At 35.7% G+C, this 26831-nt stretch overlaps 1 protein-coding gene and 1 non-coding gene across 3 annotated transcripts in view; both read right to left on the bottom strand.

Moving 5' to 3' along the window:
- ATRNL1 (attractin like 1) overlaps positions 1-26831 on the bottom strand; it is an 802632-nt gene that overhangs the window by 259083 nt on the left and 516718 nt on the right. For both annotated transcript variants that reach the window (XM_025273995.3, XM_025273996.3), the window contains exon 27: positions 17501-17608. In XM_025273995.3, the coding sequence (XP_025129780.3) occupies positions 17501-17608 (108 nt within the window). The remainder of the gene's footprint in view (positions 1-17500; positions 17609-26831) is intronic.
- TRNAW-CCA lies at positions 3096-3167 on the bottom strand. The gene has a single exon. It is a non-coding gene; the product is annotated as a tRNA-Trp (tRNA).

Below are 26831 nucleotides of genomic sequence, written 5' to 3'. Positions count from 1 at the left end.
CTGAACCCTGAGTCAACCCTACTAGGTGTTTTCCTCACTTCTGATTCCAGCATTAAGACAAAGTCACTGTTGATGCTAAAATTCATGCTAAGTTCCTTTGGGTTTTCTTGCAATCCTTTTGTCACCTTAAGATAATGCTTTTCATTCACTTCTTCTTTTATTCAAACATTCTATTTTTTTTTTCTTTTCAGAGTAGAAGAATTAGTTGAATTCTACCACCAGATCAGCAAGTTCTTCTAGGACAAGTGAAGAGCAGAAACAAAGATAGAGGCAAGGGACATTGAGCAGGGATCCGGTTATTGGAATGAGAAGGCAAGTAAAGACATAGTAAGATCGAACAACAGATTGCAGGATACAGTAAATTATGCGAGGAATTTGAATTTTCACCCTAGGAGATAAGAATCCAATGGGGATTTTTGGGAAGGGTGATATGAATATTTGCACCCTACGAAGAAGACTTTTGTAGCAATGTGACAAAAAGTCTGGAAGAGGGAAGTAGGTTGAAGGAGGGCAACCGGGAAGGAGGGTTACAGAATAAGATAAGAAAATAGATCCTGAGGCTTGAAACTAGAAGATCAGTAGTGGGGATGAGGTGATGAATTTAGGCTATGTTTACATTGAAGATCTGACAGAGCTCAATGACTGATAGAAAATAGAGACCAGATTAGGAGGATGAATATTGGCTAACTCCTGGTTTTTGCTCTTAACCAATTATCATAGCCTTTCAAACAAGTGCTATTCTTAAGGCTCAATCTTACACCCCCAGCTCACTCTAAGCAGGTGACCTTACTTCTCAAAGTACGATAAAAAAATTACAGTCATCAAAGGTAAACTATCAAATGGAACTGCTCAAAGTTAATTAATTCATCTTTACTCATTATTTTCTTATCCTGTCTTATCTTTACAAAATTAATCCTTATAGCTGTCTCCTTGATTCTCTTTCTGCTTTCCCTTCTCCTCAACCCTAAAAAAACATTATGTCTACTTCAAAATTTTTCTCCCAGGGTAACTTTCTCTTGAAACCACCAATTTCTTAAACTACTGTCTCATTTCCTTCCTTCCTTCCAACATTATAGATTTCAAAACTGTAATCTACCTTGCTGTATCCATGTTCTCATCTTCAATCCAGTTCTGATGGTCTTGTTTCTGCCTTTCAACAGAAACGATTTTCACAAAATTCATTACATAGAAACCTACATTACCATAGGTAAAATAAATAGCCAACAGGAATTTGCTGTATGACTCAGGAAACTCAAACAGGGGCTCTGTATCAACCTAGAAGGGTGGGATGGGGAGGGAGATGGGACAGAGGTTCAAAAGGGAGGGGATATATGTATACCTATCACTGAATCATGTTGAGGTTTGACAGAAAACAACAAAATTCTGTAAAGCAATTATCCTTCAATTGAAAAATATATAAGTTTATAAAAAAAGGAACAGGTGAAAAAAAAAGTCAGCAATGACTACATAGTCACCAAATTTCATCTCTCTGTAGTTCTCAGCTTCACCTACTGATTAGGAAATGGAGGCATTTTTTGCTACTTAATCCTTTTTGGCATGGCTTCTTTTTCTTAACTCTAATGGTCCAAAACTTTTCAATTTGATTTCTTCCCAGTCTGTCATTTAATACTTTCTTTCCTCCTGTATGCCTCCAATATTTCACTTGTAACAATTTCCCGAGATTCTGTCTTTGATTCTCTTTTCTGAAGTCCATGACTTCCAGTATGTATGAAGAACTCCCAGGATTCTGTCCTTCCCTCTCTTTGCTCTAGACATGCTCAAACTACCACACAATTGCACTCATCTCACATGCCAGTAAAGTAATGCTTAAAATTCTCCAAGCCAGGCTTCAGCAATACATGAACTGTGAACTTCCAGATGTTCAAGTTGCTTTTCGAAAAGGCAGAGGAACCAGAGATCAAACTGCCAACATCCGCTGGATCATGGAAAAAGCAAGTGAGTTCCAAAAAACATCTATTTCTGCTTTATTGACTATGCCAAAGCCTTTGACTGTGTGGATCACAATCAACTGTGGAAAATTCTGAAAGAGATGGGAATACCAGACCACCTGACCTGCCTCTTGATGCAGGTCAGGAAGCAACAGTTAGAACTGGACATGGAACAACAGACTGGTTCCAAATAGGAAAAGGAGTACATCAAAGCTGTATATTGTCATCCTGCTTATTTAACTTATATGCTGAGTACATCATGAGAAACGCCGGGCTGGAAGAAGCGCAAGCTGGAATCAAGATTGCCGGGAGAAATATCAATAACCTCAGATATGCAGATGACAACACCTTTATGGCAGAAAGCGAAGAAGAACTAAAGAGCCTCAGCCTCTTGATGAAAGCGAAAGAGGAGAGTGAAAAAGTCGGCTTAAAACTCAACATTCAGAAAACTAAGATCATGGCATCTGGTCCTATCACTTCATGGCAAATAGATGGGGAAACAGTGGAAACAGTGGCTGACTTTATTTTTGGGGGCTCCAAAATCACTGCAGATGGTGACTGAAGCCGTGAAATTAAAAGACGCTTATTCCTTGGAAGGAAAGTTATGACCAACCTAGATAGCATATTAAAAAGCAGAGACATTACTTTGTCAACAAAGGTCCACCTAGTCAAAGCTATGGTTTTTCCCGTGGTCATGTATGGATGTGAGAGTTGGACTATAAAGAAAGCTGAGCACCAAAGAACTGATGCTTTTGAACTGTGGTGCTGGAGAAGACTCTTGAGAGTCCCTTGGACTGCAAGAGATCCAGTCCATCCTAAAGGAGATCAGTTCTGGTTGTTCATTGGAAGGACTGATGTTGAAGCTTAAACTCCAATACTTTGGCCACCTGATGTGAGGAGGTGACTCATTTGAAAAGACCCTGATGCTGGGAAAGATTGAGGGCAGGAGCAGAAGGGGACAACAGAGGATGAGATGGTTGGATGGCATCACTGACTCAATGAACATGGTGAAGGTGAAGGTGAAGTCGCTCAGTCGTGTCCGACTCTTTGCGACCCCGTGGACTGTAGCCTACCAGGCTTCTCCGTCCATGGGATTCTCAAGGCAAGAATACTGGAGTGGGTTACCATTTCCTTCTCCAGGGGATCTTCCCCACCCAGGGATTGAACCCGGGTCTCCTGCATTGGAGGCAGACACTTTAACCTCTGAGCCACCAGGGAAGCTGTGACTGATGGGAAATCTTTCCCATCAGTGTATAAATTCCTAGAAGGTAGAGAAAGTATCTTTTCTATATCCATCTGTACTGATTTGCATATAGCAAGTTTAGTAAATATTCACTAAATCAATTTATTATACTATAAAATTTCTACGATTGACTTTCCATTATGAGATATGGAAAAATAAATTTAGGTATTGCTTTTGTTTCCTAAAATGTGCTGGAGAAAGTCCTAAATAATAATGACCCCTTCTCCATGAAAAATTGCATATAAACTACTGATTTGATAGTCTTCTTTATTTTTATATTTCATCAACGGTTAGTTAATCCAGTGCCTTTTTTTTGTGAACCAAAAATTAAAAGAGGCCTAAAATAAATAGGAACAAAATCATAAAGTATAAATATGAACCAAGGTCTCTGCTATGAAAGTGTAAAGCTATAATCCTTGATTAAAATAGAAATGTATATTAAGATTTAAGGTAAATTTTCAGATTTAATGCCCTAAATTTTGACCTGGGTGCTATTTTATTTTCTAAGAAAGCCAAGTATGAGAACATATGAAAATGTTTGCTTAGCTAAAGTATAACATTATTGGTTTCTTAGATTTCTACATATAAACTATCTAGCACTACACTTCCAATATCTGGGATTATACTTTATAAGATTTCTATTTGATTTGCCAGAATTTTACAGAATTTTTTCAGTCAGTTATTCCACTGAGGATATGAACTTGATCAGATTATCTACTAATGCATGTAATGGAAAGAAAGAAGAAATACAAGTTAAATTAGTAAGTGATTTTACATGAAAGATAAGCAAAAAGTAAACAAAGGCATAAATTTAGTGAAATAACATCTGCTATAGGGAACTATGCTGCTGCTGCTGCTAAGTCGCTTCAGTCGTGTCCGACTCTGTGCGACCCCATAGATGGCAGCCCACCAGGCTCTGCCGTCCCTGGGATTCTCCAGGCAAGAACACTGGAGTGGGTTGCCATTTCCTTCTCCAATATAGAGAACTATAGCCTAATAAAATATTTAAGCAGGTAATTTGTTTAATAAAAATCAGAAAATAAATGCTGCACACTATCAGATATATAACAAATGCTTCTAAACAATCTAAAATGTTTGAAAAACAAGATAAAAATATACCTAGCTTTATGTTAGCTACTGAGTAATCTGTATTAATTGACATTAATATTGGTTTTATGTTAATATATTAAATACCATTATTTTAACATATACACAAGGAACGAGTGTTGGAAACGTTTGACATTATTCAAAGATACCCATGAATACTGTGTGTTCTTGGTTGCAGCAAATTTAATCTGCCCATAATTTTTTTTGTATGGGTCCAATATACTGTCTGTTTTATCTGAGAGTAGGTGAAAGATAAGGATGTTGGAAATTCAATCGTTTTTGTCAGAGCTGGGACACTGCCATCAAGAATTGCTAAACTGTATTTATGACTTCCCAATAAATGATACTGTAGCCTACTTTACATAGCCACTTCTTATTTGTAAAACTGCAACCATGATATGACAGTATCCTTAAGTAATGTATTATTCTGCTAAATGACAGCCAATATGGATATAGGCAGTCAGGGTTATAGGCCTTTTGTATTTGTAAATGTTTCTGTTTATCATATCAAACACCATGAGGTGAAACTGGGCTTGTCTTTTTGTTGTTGTTTATTCTCATTTTTATATTCTTCTCCATCCTAGTTTACATTCATTTTAAGTGATTTAAGGCAAGGTAATCTCAATGTTTTAATAGCACAATGAAAACTTCCATTTATAGAATTTTAATTTTGAAAGTGCATAAAAATATAAATATATATCCTTAGCTTTGAACTCAGTGAATTCTGAATGATGCTAGCAGTATTTTACTTTCAAGTACAGTTAATCGTTAATCTAGAGCATTTATAAAGCTATGTATTAAAAATATAAACAGATGACTTTTCTCGTGCCTAAACATATTATGACTTCTGATTACATTAATTTAGGGACAAGCAGATTTCAGTAATTTAAGTATTGTATTATATTCATCCCATGTTAATGGGTTCTATCCTTATCATGTTAATTCTGAAAACTCATTCATCTTTAATTCTTAACTCATACTTCGTTCAATCATGAAATCCATTATAATTGTTATAATTCCAAATTTTATAAATTCTAAAATCTTTTTGGAAAACGTTTTCTGCTAAATGGTCGTGGTGAAGTCTGACAACTTTAAAAGAAAGACAATGAAAATTCTAAATGCAACTAGGGAAACCTGTTACTTCAAGTACTGTTTTTAACACTTTTGTACTGTTTTATATTAACCCTTTTTCCATACTGTTGGCAACTGATGCCCATGGGATATCAAGTTAATAAAACATTTAGTATACTTTGCTCTACCTGAGTATATATTCAAAGATCTTTATTTTGAAAAATGAGAGCTGTAACTGAGGAATACCTAAATGGACATGGGCAATAGTAGGGGGAAAAAAAAAAAAAGTACACAAAAGTACAAAAGCATTAATTACTACCAGTTACTTTCTTACTTCAAGACCAAAGATGTACATATAAAAATCTATTTTTTCTAAATAATTTTCTTAAAATAAGTAAGTCATTTGTCTTCTAAAGCATTTGTTATGAAGACTGTGAGAAGATGTGACCTTAGCAGTTTCCCTCTCTCTACTACTAATGGAAAATCATCTCCTTCTTTGAGGCAAACAGCCCCTGTAGCCTGTGAGTATTTATGTGCAAATAGGGCTTGGGTCCTGTGACAGTTCTAACTGAGGGGACTCCTGCAGAATGCTACCCTCTTTGAACTGGGAAAGTGAATAGAAATCAGCATCAAGACCTAGGGCAGGGATATTAAAGAGACTTGGTCTAGAGAGCTCTGTAAACACCAAGAAGGTCAATATAATCCCTGACAGAGCTTCCTAGGACCCTCTGGTCCCCAAGAGGCTAAAAAAAAGCTTAATATGTGTTCTGAGTCTTTCTTGTTCTTGAGCATTAGAGGGTTTAAAAAGATCAGTAGGAAGTTGGTGGCTTGACTGTTTCTACACCACTAATCCATTTACAAGTAGGGAGAACCCTCCCTACCCTATTGCCTGCTATCCCCTCAGAGGTAGTCAATATTGGAATCTCAGTAGTGAAAATGAATATAATTAAGCTAATGCCAAGAGAACAGCAATCCAAAGAGAACCTGCATCCAGGCAAACTGAGCTCCTGCTGAAGACAAAGCTATTAATAATATTTAAGCAGGGTCCTCTCACTACAAAATAACCAAATTATAAGCATTGCAGTTAGGGAGTGCTCCAAGACAAACAGCTAAAACTGGAAAGGGGAGCAGGGAGCGGCAAGCAAACATAAAAGCAGAGATTCCCTGAGGATAAAAGCTGATATAAGTAATTTACAAGATAAGAAAGCTGAGTTTGAGATCCCTGTGCCATGCCAGGGACCCTGGAAGAAATGGCTGGAGGAAAGCATTCTTTATATAGGCCTTCAGGAAACTACAGATTAAGATCAAACAAATAAGAGTTTACAAGGATCATCAAATTCACAAGGAAATAAGCCACAGTAAATGAGAGCCCATAGAAAGAAACTGATAGATTTAGATTTCCAAGGATTTCAGATATTAAAATGATCTTTTAAAATATCTATTTAATAATGATCTATTTAATAAAATGATTTCAGATATTTAAATATTTTTATTTTATATTATAAAATAAAAATAATTATGTTTGGAATGAAATGTGAGGCAATAAAAACTAGCAAGCAAGAAGACTTTTGAAAAGTGCTAAGTGGATTTGAAGAAAAACCAAATAGAACTTTTAAAAATGAAAAAAAAAAAATCTGTTTAAAGATACCCAGTGGCTAGGGTAGAGAGCAGTTTATATACTACTGAACAAGAATTAGTGAGCTATAACAAGGCTCTGAAGAAACAAGTCAGAAGAAACAGAGAGAGAGGAGATAGAAAGCACTAATCTGAGAGATTAAGAGATTCTGAAGGTAGAATGAGTTAATCTGATATCCAACTAATCAGTATCTTAGGAGAACAGAGACAATGAAGGAGAGAAAAACTCAAAGGGATAACTGAGAAATTTTAGAAGTAAACAGAAAGAAATTCTAAAAGGTCTGAATCCTTAGATCTAGAAAGCACAAAATAAGCCAAAGAGAATAAATACAAATAAATGTATGCTTAGGAAAATCACCATAACACTGCAGAACACCAAAGACAAAGGGATTTTAAAAACCATTGGTAAGAGAAGCTAGATTAGCTCTAAAAGGATGACAACTACCGTCAGAAGAATTCTCAGTTGCTACAATGGAAGCCAAAAGCCAGAAAAATTTTCACGTAAGCAAAGTGTTTGAGTAAGGCACTCCTACTGCAAAGTAACTAGATGGTTGATAATGTGTATTTCCAAAACATTTTTTAGATTGTAAGCAATGGTGATGCTCCAAAGCCTTACGTGAAACTAAAGAGGGGGGCAGTGGGCAGCAAGCTAAGAGTTAATCATCAGAAGACATGTGCTAAAGGAATTTTAAAGAAAAATAATAGGCAGATGGAAACACTTCAGAAGGAAGCTCTGAATGCAAAGAACAGTGAGCAAAAAAAATAGTGACTTATAGGAAAATTTAAACAAATATTGATCACGTAAAATACCAAAAATAATAACAATGTTTAAAACTCACAAAACTACAAATAAGATAATTATGATACATAAGAGGAAAACAAGGTTTAAATTGTTTGAAAACCTTCTATTTATATTAGGGAAGCACTCATTATATTCAGACTGAAACTATACCTGCTAAAATTTTAAGAGTATTGGCCAAAAGAGGAGAAAGAGTGTGTAATCTGTGTATAAGGTGAGGAGAAAAGGAAATAATGATTTAAAAAAATCTTCAATTCAAGAGAAGGCCATCAAAAAAGCAAAGATCATTTAAAAATTTAGGATTAAAAAAAAGCAAGAGTAATATCTGAAAATATTACTAAACCAGTTTGATTAGTAGGAAAAAAATAGAGAAAATATAACATTTTAATAGCAATATCCAGAAGGGAACTATTTGTAACAGAAAATTACAAACATTTAATAAGCAACTTAAGCAAAAAAGTTCCAATAGAAGGATGAAGAAAGATACTGTATTAGTTAAGAAACATTTTCAAATTTTCTGTAACTAATAAAAAATTTCTTATGTAATCCAATTACCATCAGTAGACGATATCAAACAGAAGAGGACATGGGAATAACAGTTAATAAAATGAGCTAGGAGAAATACAAATAGTTAAAAATATGAAAATATTTGATTTTACTTTTAATACTAATAAGTCTGGTGGAGAATGTAACATTTCTTATACAAAATTACCAAAATTGTTTTAAAATTGCTTTTAAAATAATTTTTGACAAAGATGTAGGAAAACAAGAATTCTCACTCCTTGTTAAAGGTAGTTTGAAAAAGGACCTTTCTGGAAAGAAAGTAAGCAATATATCAAGATGCATAAAAGGTCACAATTTTTGACCTAGTAGTTCATCTTTTTGCAGATTAGAATCAAGAGTTACGTACAAACATTAATTATAGCCCTATTTGTAATACTGTGAAATTAGAATCAAGCTATTTCAAAATAAACAGTCAAATAAATTATGTTATACTACAGACAACTGACAGGACATTTTAAAATAAAACTCAGAAGTACAAATTTTTCTTTTCTTTTTTTTTTTCAATGCCATTCTCCTAAATCATCCTACCCTTTCCCTCTCCCACAGAGTCCAAAAGACTGTTCTATACATCAGTGCCTCTGTTGCTGTCTCGTACACAGGGTTATTGTTACCATCTTTCTAAATTCCATATATATGCATTAGTATACTGTATTGGTGTTTTCCTTTCTGGCTTATTTCACTCTGTATAATAGGCTCCAGTTTCATCCACCTCATTAGAACTGATTCAAATGTATTCTTTTTAATGGCTGAGTAATACTCCATTGTGTATATGTACCACAGCTTTCTTATCCATTCATCTGCTGATTGACTCTGTAACTATGCTGTCATTTTGGGAAGTTTTTTTTTTTTTTTTGGCAGAATATATTGGGAGTTTGGACTGATGTTCACTTCCTCTGTTAAAATGGCATTCAGTACTAATTTTATAAGTGCATCTTGTGTGAAACTCAATAAATTCAATTTTATAATCTTTTTAAAAAAATTAAAAAAGAAAAGAAATTTTTCTTATTATAATGAGAAAAACAGGATGCAAAATCACGCATAGAATATACTTTGAATTTTGTAAACATACATATATGCAAAAGGAAAATGTTGGAAGGATATAAAAGTTTCAGCAGTGGATACTTACGGGTGAAATATTTTAATTTTGATTATTTCTGTATTTTTCTACAATGAGGATTTATTATTTTTATGATCAGAACACTAAGTTTTAATAAAATAATTAAAATATGAAGTACTGCAAGACAGCCATAACAATCTGAAAAAATCAGAGATCCAGGAAATGCTCAAGCCAGCCACTGGAATTACTGTCCATGAAGATGCCAGGCCAGGAATGAAACGTAGAGAGGCCACCGGCTGTGTCCATCAGCAGAGAACTGGGCTCATGCTGCTCTGGGAGCAAAGCCAGCAATGCTCTTAACATGAGAGACGCTCACTGTGTCTGGCCTTGATTTAAACAATGTGCCTGCCACCTTTTTTCTTGTGTAGTGTAATAGGTTGAACTGTCTCCATTACTCATGAGCACCAGGAATCAGAGAATACTACATAAATATTAGGTGACTCTATGCTCATAAACAGCTTTACAACAAAAAGTACTCCAGAGATATGCTGGGGCCTAAAATGTATTCTCAACTTGAACTAAAATCAGCATATTTGAGAATGCTGTGAAAGAGAAACTCCAGGGCCAATCTGAGATTCAAACTCTGTGCTTACTCTCTTGTTTGCTAAATTGCTAAGTTGTATCTGGCTTTTTGCCACCCCATTCTCTACTGGTGACTAAACTGTGATCTTGACCAATGATCTTAAGTTCACAGAGTCTCAGTTTCCTCAATAGTAAACAGAACATACAAAATCTGCTTTGTATTTTGTAAGACTGACATAAGGCTCAAATGAGATTGAGATAGTGTATGTAAATAAGTTTTGAAAAACAGTATCTTAAACTCAATTTAAACATTTCACTTGTTCTCATGACCTAGGAAGCTCAGGTTTAAGTTCCTTATCTTGACATATAATCTTTACCTGTATTGTTTGGAAAGCACTCTTGAGTGTAATGCTTGGTGAACACCTAAGTACTAAGCTTGTAGAATAAAACCCAATGGTCACCTACATTTTCAAAAATTGAAATGTGGATAAATTAATCATGATGGGTAAAAATGTTAACAGGGCAGTCCAGAATATGTATAATACGTATATGAGTTTCTGTTCCCTAACACAGAAATGATGGTTGAAAATGTTTATTTTGAATAACTGGCAAAATTTCAAGGTCCAATATGCAGTCAGTACAAGGGTCTAAAACTTAAGGGAAAAACTTAATATTTTATATTTTTGCTTTGTTGTTGCTTTTATTTTTTCCTTGTTAAAAAGAGCCATGCATACCGTAATAGAAAGGACAACACTGACTTGCAACAAGAATAACCCATATATGCCACCCACCTATACAACATTTATTATTAAGAATTTATTATACCAGACTTTTTTCAATGTTTATAAAAAATTAGATCACAATTTCTACATTTTGTAAAATATAATAAATTAACTAACAAATGCTTTACTTTTGGCCATTAAAATGGTTTTTAGTTTTTCAGTATTAGAGGTAGAAGTATTATTTTGCTTCAGTATTAGAAGCAAAAAATAATTGGCTAAAATAATTTGAAATAAAAATAGAAACAAAGAATAATATCCCAGCAAAAACTATCAGTGACACTGGAGGACTCATCCAAGTTTATAAAACTGCCAACTCCTTCCCTCCTTCCTTCCTACAACTACTCTCTCCACAAAAAACCATGAACAAGGAAAGTACATTTTTAACATCAAACTAAAGGGCTATCAATTAACTTGTTTGTGATCAAACTGTATACTTTTCATGTGACACCAGATCTAGGAAGCCTAGTCAACCTAAGTCACTTAATGGCCTCTCGGTTCTTTTATCTGTTTCTCATGGTTTCTGTCATTATAGGAGGAAAGGCATGAATTTTGTTGTTGCCACGGTCACTGAGAGACTGTGACTATTTCTCTTAGTGATTAAGTACAGCAGCATCAGAAGCTCTAGATCCATTACAGTGCCAGTTAAGGAGAGAAAATCGTGTCTTCTTTTCTGTTTGGATCTTACAAACACAAAGTCTCTAGAAAGACTTTCAAAATGAGAATACATCATGACTTAAAAACAAAGTCCAGAATCAGACACTTCCCTGCTAAAATCCTGGTCTCGCCACCATTACCTCTTGCCTGGATTCCCACAGAAGCTTTCTAACAAGCTTCTCTCCCTCTATACTTGCCCCTCATAGCAGAAACTTTGGGTTGATTTCCAACCTCTCAGTTACCATGTCAGTTTTCTGCTAATTTCCAAGGCCAAAGCCTTCATTTCTTTGCCTGGGGGCTTTCTCTGACTTCCTGGGAAGTGGCCCTCAATCAGTGATTGGAGGGACTTGAAGAATAAACACTCAGCTTTGTTGCACTGATGTCCATAGTGTGACATGCATTTTACCCTGACTCTCAGAGTGTCTCCATGGAAATCAAGCCGTAGTTTACCATAGAGGTATTAGCTGGTCTCCATTCCCTTTCTCATGGCTCCATTTCCCTACCAGCATATTCTTCAAATGAACCAATTCCTTGTCTTGATGTCGGCTTGTCAGGAAACCATCTAATGATATTCCACATCAAACTATTGTCAACCCCAAAAAGCAGAATGATCTTTTAGAAACAGATTATGTCAGTCAGTCCGGCAACTGACTCTCTCCTCTTCGCTTAGGATTGAATGTCAAAGTTTTTACAAAAGGTCTACAAGACCCTATATCGTCTGCCTCGTCCTGTACCTGCCCCTGCCCAAAGCCTGCTATTTCTTGAACTTGCCCGCCATGCACACCTTAGCACCTCTGCTCTAGCCATTCTCTTTGCTGGGAACACTTTCCCTTGAGAATCTGCCACCTGGTTAATTCCTTTACCTCTTTCAAGACTTGTTTAACTCTCACCTTCTCAATGAGGTCACCCTGACCACCACTTGATTCAATATGCAAGCTCTCCCCCACCTCCACAAAGCACTCTCCAAACCTTATCCTGTTTTATTTTTTTCCTGTACCATTGCAGTTGCTACCTCCTAACATATTAAATACGGAGAAGGCTATGGCACCCCACTCCAGTACTCTTGCCTGGAAAATCCCATGGATGGAGGAGCCTGGTGGGCTGCAGTCCGTGGGGTTGCTAGGAGTTGGACACGACTAAGCGACTTCACTTTCACTTTTCACTTTCATGCATTGGAGAAGGAAATGGCAACCCACTCCAGTGTTCTTGCCTGGAGAATCCCAGGGATGGGGGAGCCTGGTGGGCTACCGTCTATGGGGTCACACAGAGTCGGACTCGACCGAAGCGACTTAGCAGCAGCAGCAGGAGCAACATATTAAATAACCTATTTTCCCTGTTAGAATATGAACTCCATGAGGACAGGGTTCTTTGTTGTGTTCCCTGATGCTAAAGTGCTAAGAAGAGTGCTTGACGTATATGCAGCATGCCATAAACATTTGTTAAGCAGTTACTATAAATTATCATGCTATTCCTTAGTGGAAGAAAATTGATAAATACACACTATATGGGTCACAAGGTCATCACAAAAATAACCCTATTTTTTTTTTTACAATAAATTTAAAACCAGCTGACAAGTTGAGTTTATAAATTTATATTCTAAGTGTATTTATTAAATTTTAATAAGTTCTTAATTTTTCACTATAATTTAGAAAAATATAATGATTCAAACTTGCTTACAGATAATTTAGGGGGTGATTATTCACGCCAAAATCCTTTTTTTACTCACAAAGAGTTTTTACACCTAAGGTTTACTACACACAGTTCCTATGAAGACTGAATACTCTTCATCTATTAAAAAAACATAATCAACTCATACAAACTTTTAGGAACATGTCTACTTCATAGAATAGGACATTTTGGTGAACAGAACCATTACTATGGATGCATCAAGTATAAGTAATTCTATATTATACCTATATTCTCCCCCTGACAATATAGATGTGGAACTCAGAGTGGCACATGAGAGTCCAATTTAACTTGAAAGAAATCCATTCCTTAAATTACCACATTATGAAGACTCAATGAATATTTACAGAATAGTAATAGCCAGCTAACCTATGGCTTTGGGTTAAACTTAAACTCTGAATTTCAAGAAAAACCCAGCAAAGGAATTTTAAAATTACTTTTATTTTCTAGGTTTAAATAAAGTCCTTAATGTTATTTCAGAACAGGCCTAGGCTTCATATTTTGCTGTGTAAGCAAATCAGTGCCACATCATACTAGGTTATGTATATAAAAAGAGAGATTTGGAGTGGATCTAGAGTACTGTGACAATGGAAAGTAAATCTCACATACAACATACAAATGCATATGTACACACATGTATGTGTATATACAGCAGAGAGATAACTTCCAGTTAGTAGTAATTACAAAGTGCAAAGGAAAAAACAAAATATGATTTTAAACCTTATGCTTTTACCTCTAATATTTTCCAAAGAATATTAAATAAATTAGCAGCCATTATTTATTTCTGATATTAAATTCATATAAAAAAACAATTTAAGCTCTAAAAATTACTGAAGGACAATATTTTCAACTTGAAATTTAAAAAAAATTAAGTTGTCAATTTACTTGAGATCAGAAATATATGGATATAGGGAATTTTAAATATCAGAAATCATATTTGTTTATCAAGATGAAGAAAATCTGATATTGAATTTAGAATCCTAAGTTTATTTGGAGCATGGATAAAGGTACTCAATTAACAAAGCTACCACCTTAATAAAGTGCATGTTAAGATACTGTTCAGTTCAGTCGCTCAGTCGTGTCCAACTCTTTGCGACCCCATGAATTGCCAAGCCTCCCTGTCCATCACCAACTCCCAGAGTTCACTCAAACTCATGTCCATCGAGTTGGTGATGCCATCCAGCCATCTCATCCTCTGTCGTCCCCTTTTCCTCTTGCCCCCAATTCCTCCCAGCATCAGAGTCTTTTCCAATGAGTCAACTCTTCGCATGAGGTGGCCAAAGTATTGAAATTTCAGCTTCAACATCAGTCCTTCCAATGAACACCCAGGACCGATCTCCTTTAGAATGGACTGGTTGGATCTCCTTGCAGTCCAAGGGACTCTCAAGAGTCTTCTCCAACACCACAGTTCAAAACCATCAATTCTTTGGTGCTCAGCTTTCTTCACAGTCCAACTCTCACATCCATACATGACCACAGGAAAAACCATAGCCTTGACTAGACGGACCTTTGTTGGCAAAGTAATGTCTCTGCTTTTGAATATGCTATCTAGGTTGGTCATAACTTGTTAAGATACTGTAAATTCTCCCAAATTGATTTACAGATTTTATACAATCCCTATTAAAGTACTTGTGAGCTTCTTTGCAGAAACTGACAAACTGATCCTAAAATTCCTGTCAAAATTCAAACGACCCAGAAAAGCCAATGTTCAAAACAAATAAAGCTGGAGGACTCATATTTTCTAATTCTAAAACTTACTACAAAACTATAGTAATCAAAATAGCGTTGTACTGTCATATTATAGATTTAAAACTATAAATGTCTATAGATTAATGGAATGGTATTGAGATTATAAAAACAAATTCTCACACTTATGGTCAATTGATTTGAAACAGGAGTCCCAAGATCATTCAGTGTAGATAGAAAGTCTTTTCAACAAGTAATAAAAAATTACCAAATTACCCAGAAATTCAATTCTTATTTATATATTCCAATGCAAGGAAACAAAATTTGTAGACAAATATTCACAGTAGCATTTTTCAAAATATTCAAAAAGCGGAAATAGCCTAGATGTTCATCAACTCACAAGTGCAAAAACAAACTGTGCTATATCAATAATGTGTGTGTGCATGCTCAGTCGCTTAGTCGTGTCCAACTCTTTGTGATCCCATGGACTGTAGCAAGCCAGGATCTTCTGTCCCTGGAATTTTCCAGGCAAGAATACTGGAGTGGGTTGCCATTTCCCACTCCAGGGCATTTTCCTGAGCCATGGATTGAACCCATGTCTCTTCATTGGCAGGCATATTCTTCATCATTGAGTCACCTGAGACACCCCTCTTATATCAATAATATCAAATATTACTTGGCAATAGAAAGAAATTAAATACTCATCCACAATGTGGGATGAAACTTGAAGACACTAAGGCTAAGTAAAAGAAGCTAGTCACGGAAGACCACATATTGTATGACCCCATTTATATGAAATGGAATGAAAATATACTATAGGAAACTCATATAAGGACAAAAAGTAGATTAGGGCTTGTCTATGGTTGAGAACGAGGCTTGAGGAAAAAGAGAGGGGGTGAGAAGGGAGTTTCTTTATCGGAAGATGAAAACATTCCAAAATTGATTTTTGGTGATGGTTACACAATTCTGGATATACTAAAAACCCTAAATTTCACAGTTTAAACAGGTAAATTGTATGGCATATGAACTACATTTTAATAAAGCTGTTTACAAAAAGCCAACAAAACTACACATTGGTAAGTAGAACCAGATCTCCAGAAAACTTTCTAAATGGGAGTAGGTAGGTAGTTTTATTCTTCTGTGACATTCTAAATTTAAGTTTTAGAAAACAAGTGATACACACCAGTTATTCATATAACTAGTAATAACAAAAGGATACAGAGAAGTTGGAAATACGCAAATAAAAGGACTACCAAGTAAATATGAGCAAAAAGAAAGTAGAGGTAGAAGTTTTTAAACTCAAAAAAATAAATTATTTATTATGTATATTTATTATATTTGTTCCTTAAGTTTATGAGTGTTTTATCTCAACTTACGTATGCATCATTTACATTTGTTTTTCTCTTGTGAGTTGAGTTTTAACAGCATTCAAAAATGCTTTAAATAGATAAGGAGAAAAAGGATTCAGATAGAGTTTTCAATTTGTTAAAAGTTCTGTACTAAAGTTATTTGAAATTAAGGGTCAGAATGAAATTAGAGCACTTACTGCAAAGTTAGAAATTAGAACACTTCTCCCTAAGCAATAGAAGATATACCCACACATTATCTAATGTTCTAAGCTTCGGTGACAGCCTGTGATCTACAGTAGTAAAAAATCAAGGATACAAAAGCTAAAAAAAAAAAAAAAAAATTACTTAGAGAAATGTCTCTAAAAACTGGTCCTTTCTATAGCATCATAAGGTCTGATTTAGTTTTATTTTTTTCAGAATAACCAAAAATTTTATGGACAAAATCAATTATATTTGTGCCTAGGTATTTGGAGGAGTCTATTTTTATATCCCTTGCTTTCCTTAAAGAAAAGCAAAGTCTAAATATAGCAACATGAAGTCAGTCACATAAGGGCACTTTTTAAAAGGTGAATAAAATATTTCAACTGTAAGGTATTTTTAAATCTTTCTGTTTAAACATCTTACCATGTATAAAATAAAAAATTTGGAAAATAAGCATAGAATAAAATTGCTATGCCTCAGAATGCTGTCATGAGTTGTGAATCACCATCTGTGGATTTTTGCTCTTTGGGAACCCCCATTATTTTCAGAAACCATGTCATGCACTATTTCAAGATCTGAAAACCACATTTACTCGCACATAATCATTTCTCTTTCACCATACTCCATCTCCCCATTTGCAATATAATACTGTACTAATACAGCCATAAAATAAAAATATTCACTATATTCTACAACCTTCAACATTCAAAAAGTGAAACTATGTAATTAAAATGCAACTCATCTCCACCCACCTTTTATAGTCAACTTTGTTAATAAAGATAGATGTGACCTGTTAACTGAGGGGTGTTGGGCACTCCTAGGACTAAATACAGATGCTTTGTTTCTTTCATCGTACCTGTATCTTAAATTCCTTCAGTTCCTATCTGTCAGGGAAAGGGTGCCAGGTGAGCAGTCTGTCACTCTTGCCTAGACTAATAGATTCTCCAGTGGCTTTTGTTACAGCTCATGTCATACTATTAAAACTATGTGCCTTGAAAATGGCATAACATATGTAGCTGAATCTTGTCAACTCTAGATAATCAGACTCTATTTGGCTTCACAAGCAGATGCAGATTAGAGAAGTAATATAAATATGCAAATCACAGCAGTCCCCTCTCACCACCACTGTTCCTACCTCTAATGACCCTCGCAGAAAGTCTGTGTGTTCAGCTCCCACTTCCAGGGCTACATCAACAGACGCAAAGGGACGGCTGGCCATCTGCTGTCGTTCTCGAAGCAGTTGCTGGAGGGGGTTAAAAAGCACTCGTTTTAAGACAGGTTTTAGGACACGTTAAATTCAACAATATCTAGTCCTGTTTGGAAAAAAATGCATCTAAAATTTAGAGGTTATAATGCACATATTCATATCTAGATCAATAAAAATGAAAATTATTTTCTCCTCATGGCCTGGGTTATTTCCTTATAGGCTTGAAATGTATGGTGCCTTCTGACCGCCACCTCATAGGCCGAGTGAAAAGCACTTTGAAAATTTCAGGTGAGAGGTACTACTTAAGGAAAAACTGCTATTATGATGACGGGTGTGCCAAGTCTTTCCACTCAAAATAACTCATGCCTGTGTCTTAGCTGAAAGCAAACAGCAGTACAAATGATTGAGAAAAGAGAATGAAAAGTTGTCAAAATGCATTAATAGAGATTAAAGGAACATACACCCCCCAAGACCCAGTCTTGTAGTCATCAAGATCCCCCCTGTCAATTGCTATAGCACCAGCAGGGATTTTTATTGTCAATGTTTTAACTTTTTTCAAAGCCATGGTGTTTATTATTTAAATGATTAGTAGGTTGCAAAAACGTGTGCCAGGGCTTCTAAAACACTCTTCAGATATTTGTTTCTTCTCTTTGCGTCTCTTCTCGGCTTTGCCCAAACAAAAACCAATAAACCAGCGAGTCCCAACCAAGCACCCAGCTAATTTATATTTCTGCCTCCCCTTGTAATTATAATATTCATTAAGTCATGATAAGAAAAAATTGATGACCAGTACTAGATATTGCGAATCTTGCCCTCCTCATTCGACACAGCTAATAAAATTATTATTAAATATTAAAAGTAGATGAGCAATGCAATTAAACACTCTTTGAAATGAGAAGAAAATCCTATCGCTGAAGACAAAATCCTTGAACACAATGAATGGCTTCATTATTCACAGTGATTTCTAAAGATTCACTGGCAGTAACTTAAAACATTAACAACTGATCTTTGAATGTAAATGTACAGAGCACTGTGATGCATCATTCATAAAGTTCCCTTTCTCATGGTGAAGGAACAAAAACCAACACCTGATGGCTCTTTATTATTTAACATTTTTATTTTAACACTTGTGACACTGCAGCGGCAGTGTTCATGTAATGAGCATCTCAAACATAATTTAAGGGCTTGCTTTTCTTATTTAAGAGAGAACATCCGCTTGCGAATATGGGACAGAAATAATGCAACTATTACCTAGCTAGAGTTCACGGTCTTAAACTGTATGTATTTTTAGAAGAAGATACATAATGAAGACATATTAAAAACATACTCAGAGTAAAAAGCAAATGCGATCTAAATCACCCGAATTATTCACTTTAGTATAAACTCAGACTTGCACTATTAAAAATACAGCTGCTGGCCAAGAGAATCTTATTTGTGTCTCTTTCGATAGGAGTGGCCAATTGATCTGAATACTGTGTCTATGCAAAATGCAAACATAATGTTACTCCAAATACCAGTGGATGCTAAGGGTAGAAGACACCATGTTCTTTTTATCTGGTAAAACATAAATGCACACACAGATACACACACAGGAATACACAAACTGCCTCTGTTACAGTTAATATAATAATTCCCTTGAGAAAACTATAAATTCTAGTTTGGATTAATGCAATTTTCTAACATTTGTATTAAAGTTTCTTCATTTTTACTCGTTTCCCTTAGCTTATAAATGGCATCTCCTATAACTGATTCTTTAACAAAACCCAACAATTTGTTTCTTCGCCTTGCCTTTTTGCTACACCTAAAAGTAAAAGCTCTACAAAATATAATTAATGAGAACTCAGTCCCACAGACTGTAATGTAAATCTATGATTATTCTAAATTCACTATCTTTAACAAAGACTAGATTTCTCTGAAAAATAATGTATTATTGTGACCACCTCCTACACTCATAATAAAGAAAAATCAGTGATTGAAAGTTTTATTCATTTTAAAAAGTTTACCAATATGACAAAAAGGTATTTTAAAAGATTCCAGTTTGTCTTCTGAGCATTGAGTTTTCATCAGTTTTTAAGAACTGAATGTTACTACAGTACTCTTTGCAAAGAGGAAAGACACTGTTCTTGCCCAGGACCATAACACTGAAGTTTGTAAAACAAGATACAGTGAAATAAAAATAATGAGAGCACAAGACAGTGTACAGCAAAGGTTACAAATAGGGAATTCGCCAAATTAATTCACTCTGGGTCACATAACAGAGGACTAGTTCGAGGACTTTGGCTAGTGTACCAAGTTTCTGACTTTGGGGAACCTAATGAAATGGTTCTGACCCGGGAAACTTAGAGGGAGTAAAAAATTTTATCCTAAAACACTCTTGCTTTGATAGGATGACCCTAAAATAATAACATGGAACAAAGTGAGATTTGTCATGCTACTAAATTCCTGGCTCTCGGCCGAGTCCTTAACAATCGTCCTTTCTTTTGCCAGTTAACATCTATGTGCATTACTTCTTGAATTTTGCCCCTTCTGTGTCAGAACAAAAGAGACATAAACAATTCACATTTTATGCTTACAACTCAAATTTCCTGGAAATTTAATGATGATATTGACAGGCAATTTAGTTAGACTCTAGAGTTAAAAGAATCTGTGTTTGAATACGTGGTTTTCCACTTAGTAGCTGTTTAAGGTACTATTTATACCTCTCTGAATTATTTAGACCTCTATAAGCCTCACATTTTCTCATAGCAAAATTGGGCTATCAATAGTGTCTACACCTACAACTAGCCCTTAGAGAACTTGTTTTGATTCCCAGTTTCTCCACCCATTACCTACTGCACCATCATCAAATTACATAGATCTTTCTAAGGCTTATTCTCTATTAAACGGGAAGAGGAATACTATTAGAAGTTTTGCTAATAATGCATCTGCACTGCTCAACACAGAATCTGGCACATTGTGAGAACTCAGTAACAGTTCATTGGTACAATTATTATGTTAAAATTTCAAGCCGTAACTTTGTCTTTAAAGATGGCACTCTAATTACCACAAGCCCGTTTTCTTGGGCACTAGTGACACATTTTGCTCTATTAGTCTCCCTTTTAACAAATGTTGCAAATTTATGAGACAGTTGGAAAATGTCATGATTGTGGTAAAAATGAATTTAATTTGGAACCGCTTCCTGCCATTTGTGACTAAATGATAAAAACGCAACCTAAAAATTGTGAGGAAATATAGAGTGCTTCCGTAAGAACTTTCAAAAATTATTTGCTGGTTGTGATTTTTATATAAAATGAAGTTTGACATTTTGCATATAGATAAGAAACCATATAACAGATGATCTATTTTATAACTAATCTGCAGTTGCCAATTATTCAGCAGAAAGACAAGGCCAAAAGAACCAACTGATCATAATGCAATAGATTATAATCATGTTGCTGTAACCACTGTGGTGAAGGACATTTTAAAATTATGGATGTTCTTACTATCATGTTCGTTATGTATGATCGTTGTTTTATTATTTAAAATCTCTTACAAAACAAACCATGAAATTAAAAATAATATGAAAATCCATGCTTAAAGACGGCAACTGAGAACAGTCATTGATTCTATCAAATGTATATATGAAATGCTTCCACACACTACTACTACTACAAATATCATATTAGTCCCCAAAGTTCATATTAATGACTTTTCCAATCACCCCTAAAGCTAAAACTCTAATGGATTTGGGATAATAATCTTTAAACACACACACACACTCTAAAAAAAATCAAAACAGTAACCAACTCGCTTTCAGTTGCCTTCCTTTTGCCTGCCTATGTTCAGGTTCCATCTAGCCTCCCCCCATACCTCCAAATACCCTTCCACTCCATCCCAGGTGTGAAGTTATCATCTTACCTACAAGTTATTTATGATATTAGTGTGGCACTATCTCTCCAAACCTTCATGCTTTCCTGAAATCTTTAAGGCAAAAATTTATTTCTGTTTTTTATTTCGCTCAGCACTTAGTTTGCAGTCAATAGTATTTGATGAAAAGACAATGAATGAGTGACTTAAAGTACAAAAATCTGTATCATCTGAATGTGACTGAAGGCAAGTTTTGATTAAACTGATTTTTATCATTTGAAAAGACCCTGATGCTGGGAAAGATTGAGGGCAGGAGGAGAAGGGGACGACAGAGGATGAGATGGTTGGATGGCATCACCGAGTCAGTGGACATGAGTTTGGGTCAACTCCGGGAGTTGGTGATGGACAGGGAGGCTTGGTGTGCTGCAGTTCATGGGGTTGCAAAGAGTCAGACATGACTGAGCGACTGAACTGAATTGAACTGAACTGAATTACGAAGAAGCTTTTAAAAGTATAGCTTTCTGCTTTCCGGTGGCTCAGTCAGTCGAGAATCCACCTGCAATGCGGGAAGACCTGGGTCTGATTCCTGGTTGCGAAGATCCCTTGGAGAAGGGAACTGCAATCCACTCCAGTATCCTTGCCTGGAAAATTCCACGGACAGAGGAGCTTGGTGGGCTACAGTCCATGGGATTGTAAAGAATCAGACACGACTGAGCAACCAACATAATCACACTGTTCTGATATTCTACAATGTATGCCTTATGCTCAAAAGTAAGTGGATATTCATTTTTTTACAATGGGTCAATTCTGTGGACCCAACAAATCACCACTAGGCTTCTTACCTCTCTTCATTCACTTTATTACCATGTTGTAAATATTATAAGGAAAAACTGCCATAAAGTCATCACAATGCATTCATATTTTAATAGAAATTATTTAGATTTGGAAAGGTATAAAAGGATCAATCAAAATTCTTTAGTCATTATTTTTGAGCTTACATACTAAAATGGACAAGGAGCTTGAATTATATGTAAAGCAACATTTCATGAAAAAGTATTTCTATTATTAACACAGACACAACATAAAGTATAATAAGCAAAAGATCATTTTTTTTAGTGGAAGGATAGTGCATCAATGAATTAGGAAAGCATGATAATTCTATCATTTTTATAACTAAATCTGCAAGCTACAAGTTTACTCAGTTTTTCTTCATTATTTTAATGTAAAATGTCCTTAACTGTCAAATGGTCACAGCAGACATTCAAGGTAGATTGTTCAGGTATGCAAGTTTGTTGTTTGAGAAGTAATACGTGGTCCACTGGAGAAGGGAATGGCAAACCACTTCAGTATTCTTGCCTTGAGAACCCCATGAACAGTATGAAAAGGCAAAATGATAGGATACTAAAAGAGAAACTCCCTAGGTCAGTAGGTGCCCAATATGCTGCTGGCATCACTGACTCGATGGACATGAATCTGAGTGAACTCCGGGAGTTGGTGATGGACAGGGAGGCCTGGCATGCTGCGATTCATGGGGTTGCAAAGAGTCGGACACGACTGAGCGACTGAACTGAACTGATCTGATCTGATGTCAGAAACAAAACCGACCTTTACTGTCATCAAGCCTACTACCAGAGAGAGGAAGAGAGGAGAAATGGAAAATTCTTCTAAATTTTCCAAAATACAAAGTTCAATATTTCCTTTAAAGTGCCAAGAGATTATATCAGTATAAAACATACTCATGTCAATGTATGTGTGAAAGTGTATGTGTGAATATTCCTAAAAGTATATATATAATTCAAAGTAACTGAAACTCAAATTAAAACTAAAACTCTTATATAAAATGTCAAAGTGTTAGTTGCTCAGTCGTATCCGACTCTTTGCAACTCCATGGTCTGTCCATGGAATTCTCCAGGCAAGAATACTGGAGTGGGTTGTCATTCCCTTCTCCAGGAGATCTTCCTGACCCAGGGTTTGAACCTGGGTCTTCTGCATGGCAGGCAGATTCTTTACTGTCTGAGTTAACAGGGAAGCCCTTAAAACAAAATAAAATGTCAAGATAAAGATTAATGCCTGCAAATGAATGTCTTTGTTGTCATCTGAATAACACTGAACATATCACTGATATGAATAAAAGACAGTCATCACAGAGTTTAGACTTAAAAGGGACCTATAGATCCTCTGGTCCAGAGATTTTTTAACCTACAGACTATATAGACCTATAACGGGTAAATAGATGAGCACTAGAAAAATCTATGAATCTACGAATCTAGCACTAAAAGATGACACTTTTATTAATTTTTTTTCCAATTTCAGTAGATTCAGTAATTTAACTTACTACTGTCTTTAGAAACTAATTGGCCCTCTTTTAGAATCAAAATGTAACTCCACTGTTTTCTTAAATTCTTTACATGTAAAATATCATGTATGAAACGAGTTGCCAGTCCAGGTTCGATGCACGATACTGGATGCTTGGGGCTGGTGCACTGGGATGACCCAGAGGGATGGTATGGGGAGGGAGGAGGGAGGAGGGTTCAGGATGGGGAACACATGTCTACCTGTGGTGGATTCATTTTGATATTTGGCAAAACTAATATAGTTATGTAAAATTTAAAAATAAAATTAAAAAAATTCTTTTAATTAACAAATCTATCAATATATACTCATGCTTAAAAATAAAACAGAATGGAGTAAATTATAAAAGCAAGCAAGACAACTTTAAAATTCCCTACACATCCCTATTTGCTAAATAAGAACTTCTTAAGTGCAGAATGGGTTTGAAGTTCAAACATGTGTTTCTCAAGTTTCCTTTTATTTCTTCCCTTTGTCTAGCTCAGTGTTCCAAGCTTTAGGGTTTATGCAGTTGTATGTGCAATGTGACCTATACTCTGTAGTGAATTATCTTGACTCTAAAGGTATCATTTATTCATACCCATTTTATGATATCATAACTTCCATGTGAAATATATCTCATGGAACTCTAAAAGTTTTCAATATTATCAAGAAGAGAGAGGCACAAACTATGAGGCTGGTAGCATCACCATCACTTGCATACAATAAGGTCTTAAAGGGCTTCCCTGGTCGTTCAGATGGTAAAGAATCCACCTGCAATGCAGGAGACCTAGGTTCAGTCCCTGGGTGGGAAGATCCCCTGGAGAAGGGAACAGCTGGCTACCCACTCCAGTATTCTTCCCTGGAGAATTCCATGGGCAGAGGAGCCTGGCACGCTATAGTCCATGGGGTCACAAAGAATCAGCTTTCTACTGACAGGAATTACAGAAAAAGACATTCAACTTTTGTGAGTATGGGCATTTTAAGTCTGAGCTGGCTTTGTTTAGGTTAATTTAGGAAATGACAAAAGAAAGAGAGCATGACAGATCTTCCTTATCCTCATATATTTATGGTTATGCATTATGAATTAAATATCATCGAAACCAAAACCATACTTCTTAGATGGCACAATTCTTCCCAACTGAAGTTTGAAGCCAAGAAAATGGAAAGAACATCCGACAACTGTCTGTACATGTCAATCACTATAAGTCCTCATGGAAAGTAGGTTTAATATTAAAAGGATGGAATATTTCTTAATACAAAAGCTGTATCTTCCAGCACCCTACAAGGTTGCTTATCAAATAAGTTAAGCTTTATATCATTGGATAGACCCTGGTCAAACCCTTTGTTTAGAGAGATCAAGCTGGTTTGTGATGTATAGCAAACAAAGAAAGTAAAACTCACTAGCCCCACCATCCCTACCAAATTCCCACATCTACTCCAGAAACTGCTAGCATTTGTCAACAATTTTCTTAATATTTTTAAGTAAATTAGGAAAGAACGAGTAGGTTCATCATTTCTCTCCAGTCTAAATGCAGTATTTATACATGTTCCAGCACTGTTAATTGCTGGTTTTCATCAACTGTGTGTCTGTTGGCTACGCTAATGGAGAAGTCCATCTTGTGAACACTTTTTCAGAAGAAAATCATCTGTAACTTAGTAACAGTAAACAGTTGATATTCCATGCAAAATTTTGATTATGCAGATGATATACTTGTGTATACTTGCTTTTATCTTACACATGGCAACATGTCTTGTGTAATTCACTGATGAGAAAACAAGCATGGCTGTTACATCACGTGGTACATCTCTTCACGCAGTAGCAATAAGAAAACAGTTCTCAGGGACTTCCGTGGTGGTCCAGTGGTTAAGAATCTGCCTGCCAGTGCAAGGGATGCAGATTCGATCCCTGATTGGGGAACTAAGATCCCCCATGCCATAGGCAACTGAGCTCATACACCACAACAACTGAGCCTGTACTCTCGGGAGCCCATGAACCACAACTAAGACCTGACACATCCAAAAAATAAAACAAATCAATATTTTTTTTAAAAGAAAACAATTCTCAGTCAACTGTTACTATGTTGTCAAGGAATTTCCTAAGGAACAGAGGCAGATGCTGAAATTCTTCTTTACTTGGTGTTCCAAAGGGTGAATCTTGAAGAATTTAGATTTAGATTCTAGGCAGAGTTTTCATTCCTTCCCTTCCCTCTCTCCATCTAAATAAATAAATAAATGCCTAGTCTTAGAACAATTTGATAGGAAGTTCTTGATTTACTTGGTGACTACGTTTGGCTGTGATCATTCACTCAGTGAAAAAGCTTTTACTGAGCTCTGTGTTCCAGACACTTTTCTAGGAACAGATATATGAGGTGAGTCTTTTGTTTCTATGTAGCAAGCATTTCCGTGCTACTAAAAGAACATTGGTTTCCCTGGTGGCTCAGAGGGTAAAGAATCCACCTGCAATGCAGGAGACTCTGATTCAATCCCTGGGTTGTGAAGATCCCTCCAGAAGGGAATGGCTACCCACTCCAGTATTCCTGCCTGGGAAATCTCATGGACAGAGGAACCTGGTGGGCTACAGTCCATGGGGTTGCAAAGAGTTGGACACAACTGAGCAAGTAAGCGTGCAAAAAAATATCAGGGATCCCTCCAGATCATCTACTGGGAGAATGGAAGGTGACAACTGGGGGAACCTTGTGATCTGGAGGAATCATTCAAGTAGCCTGGATTTGAAAGCAACAGAACCTTATCTGTTTCTTAGTGAGCTAAAACCTGAAGACATGTAAAACTACTGCAAACATTTTTGAAGGTTACTTTGGACAAGTTTAAAATTAAAATATGGACTCTTAATTCTACATTGACAGAGATGGCATCACTGATTTTGACTTTGCCAAAGATGATCTCATGTCCAGATGAAAGAAATCATGCAGAATGGATTCATCTAGAAGAGCCAACTACTCAGATACTGCGTGATACAAGACCATCTTTTCTAATGAGCAACAGAAAATTTAACAGAGTTTTGTAAGGCAGTATTTTGTTCTGTTTGTACTTTTTGACAATTAAAACAAAAAGTCAAAAAAAT

This window comes from Bubalus bubalis, chromosome 23, assembly GCF_019923935.1.
Source record: "Bubalus bubalis isolate 160015118507 breed Murrah chromosome 23, NDDB_SH_1, whole genome shotgun sequence".
Taxonomy (NCBI): domain Eukaryota; kingdom Metazoa; phylum Chordata; class Mammalia; order Artiodactyla; family Bovidae; genus Bubalus; species Bubalus bubalis.
This window is presented reverse-complemented; position numbering and strand designations above follow the sequence as displayed.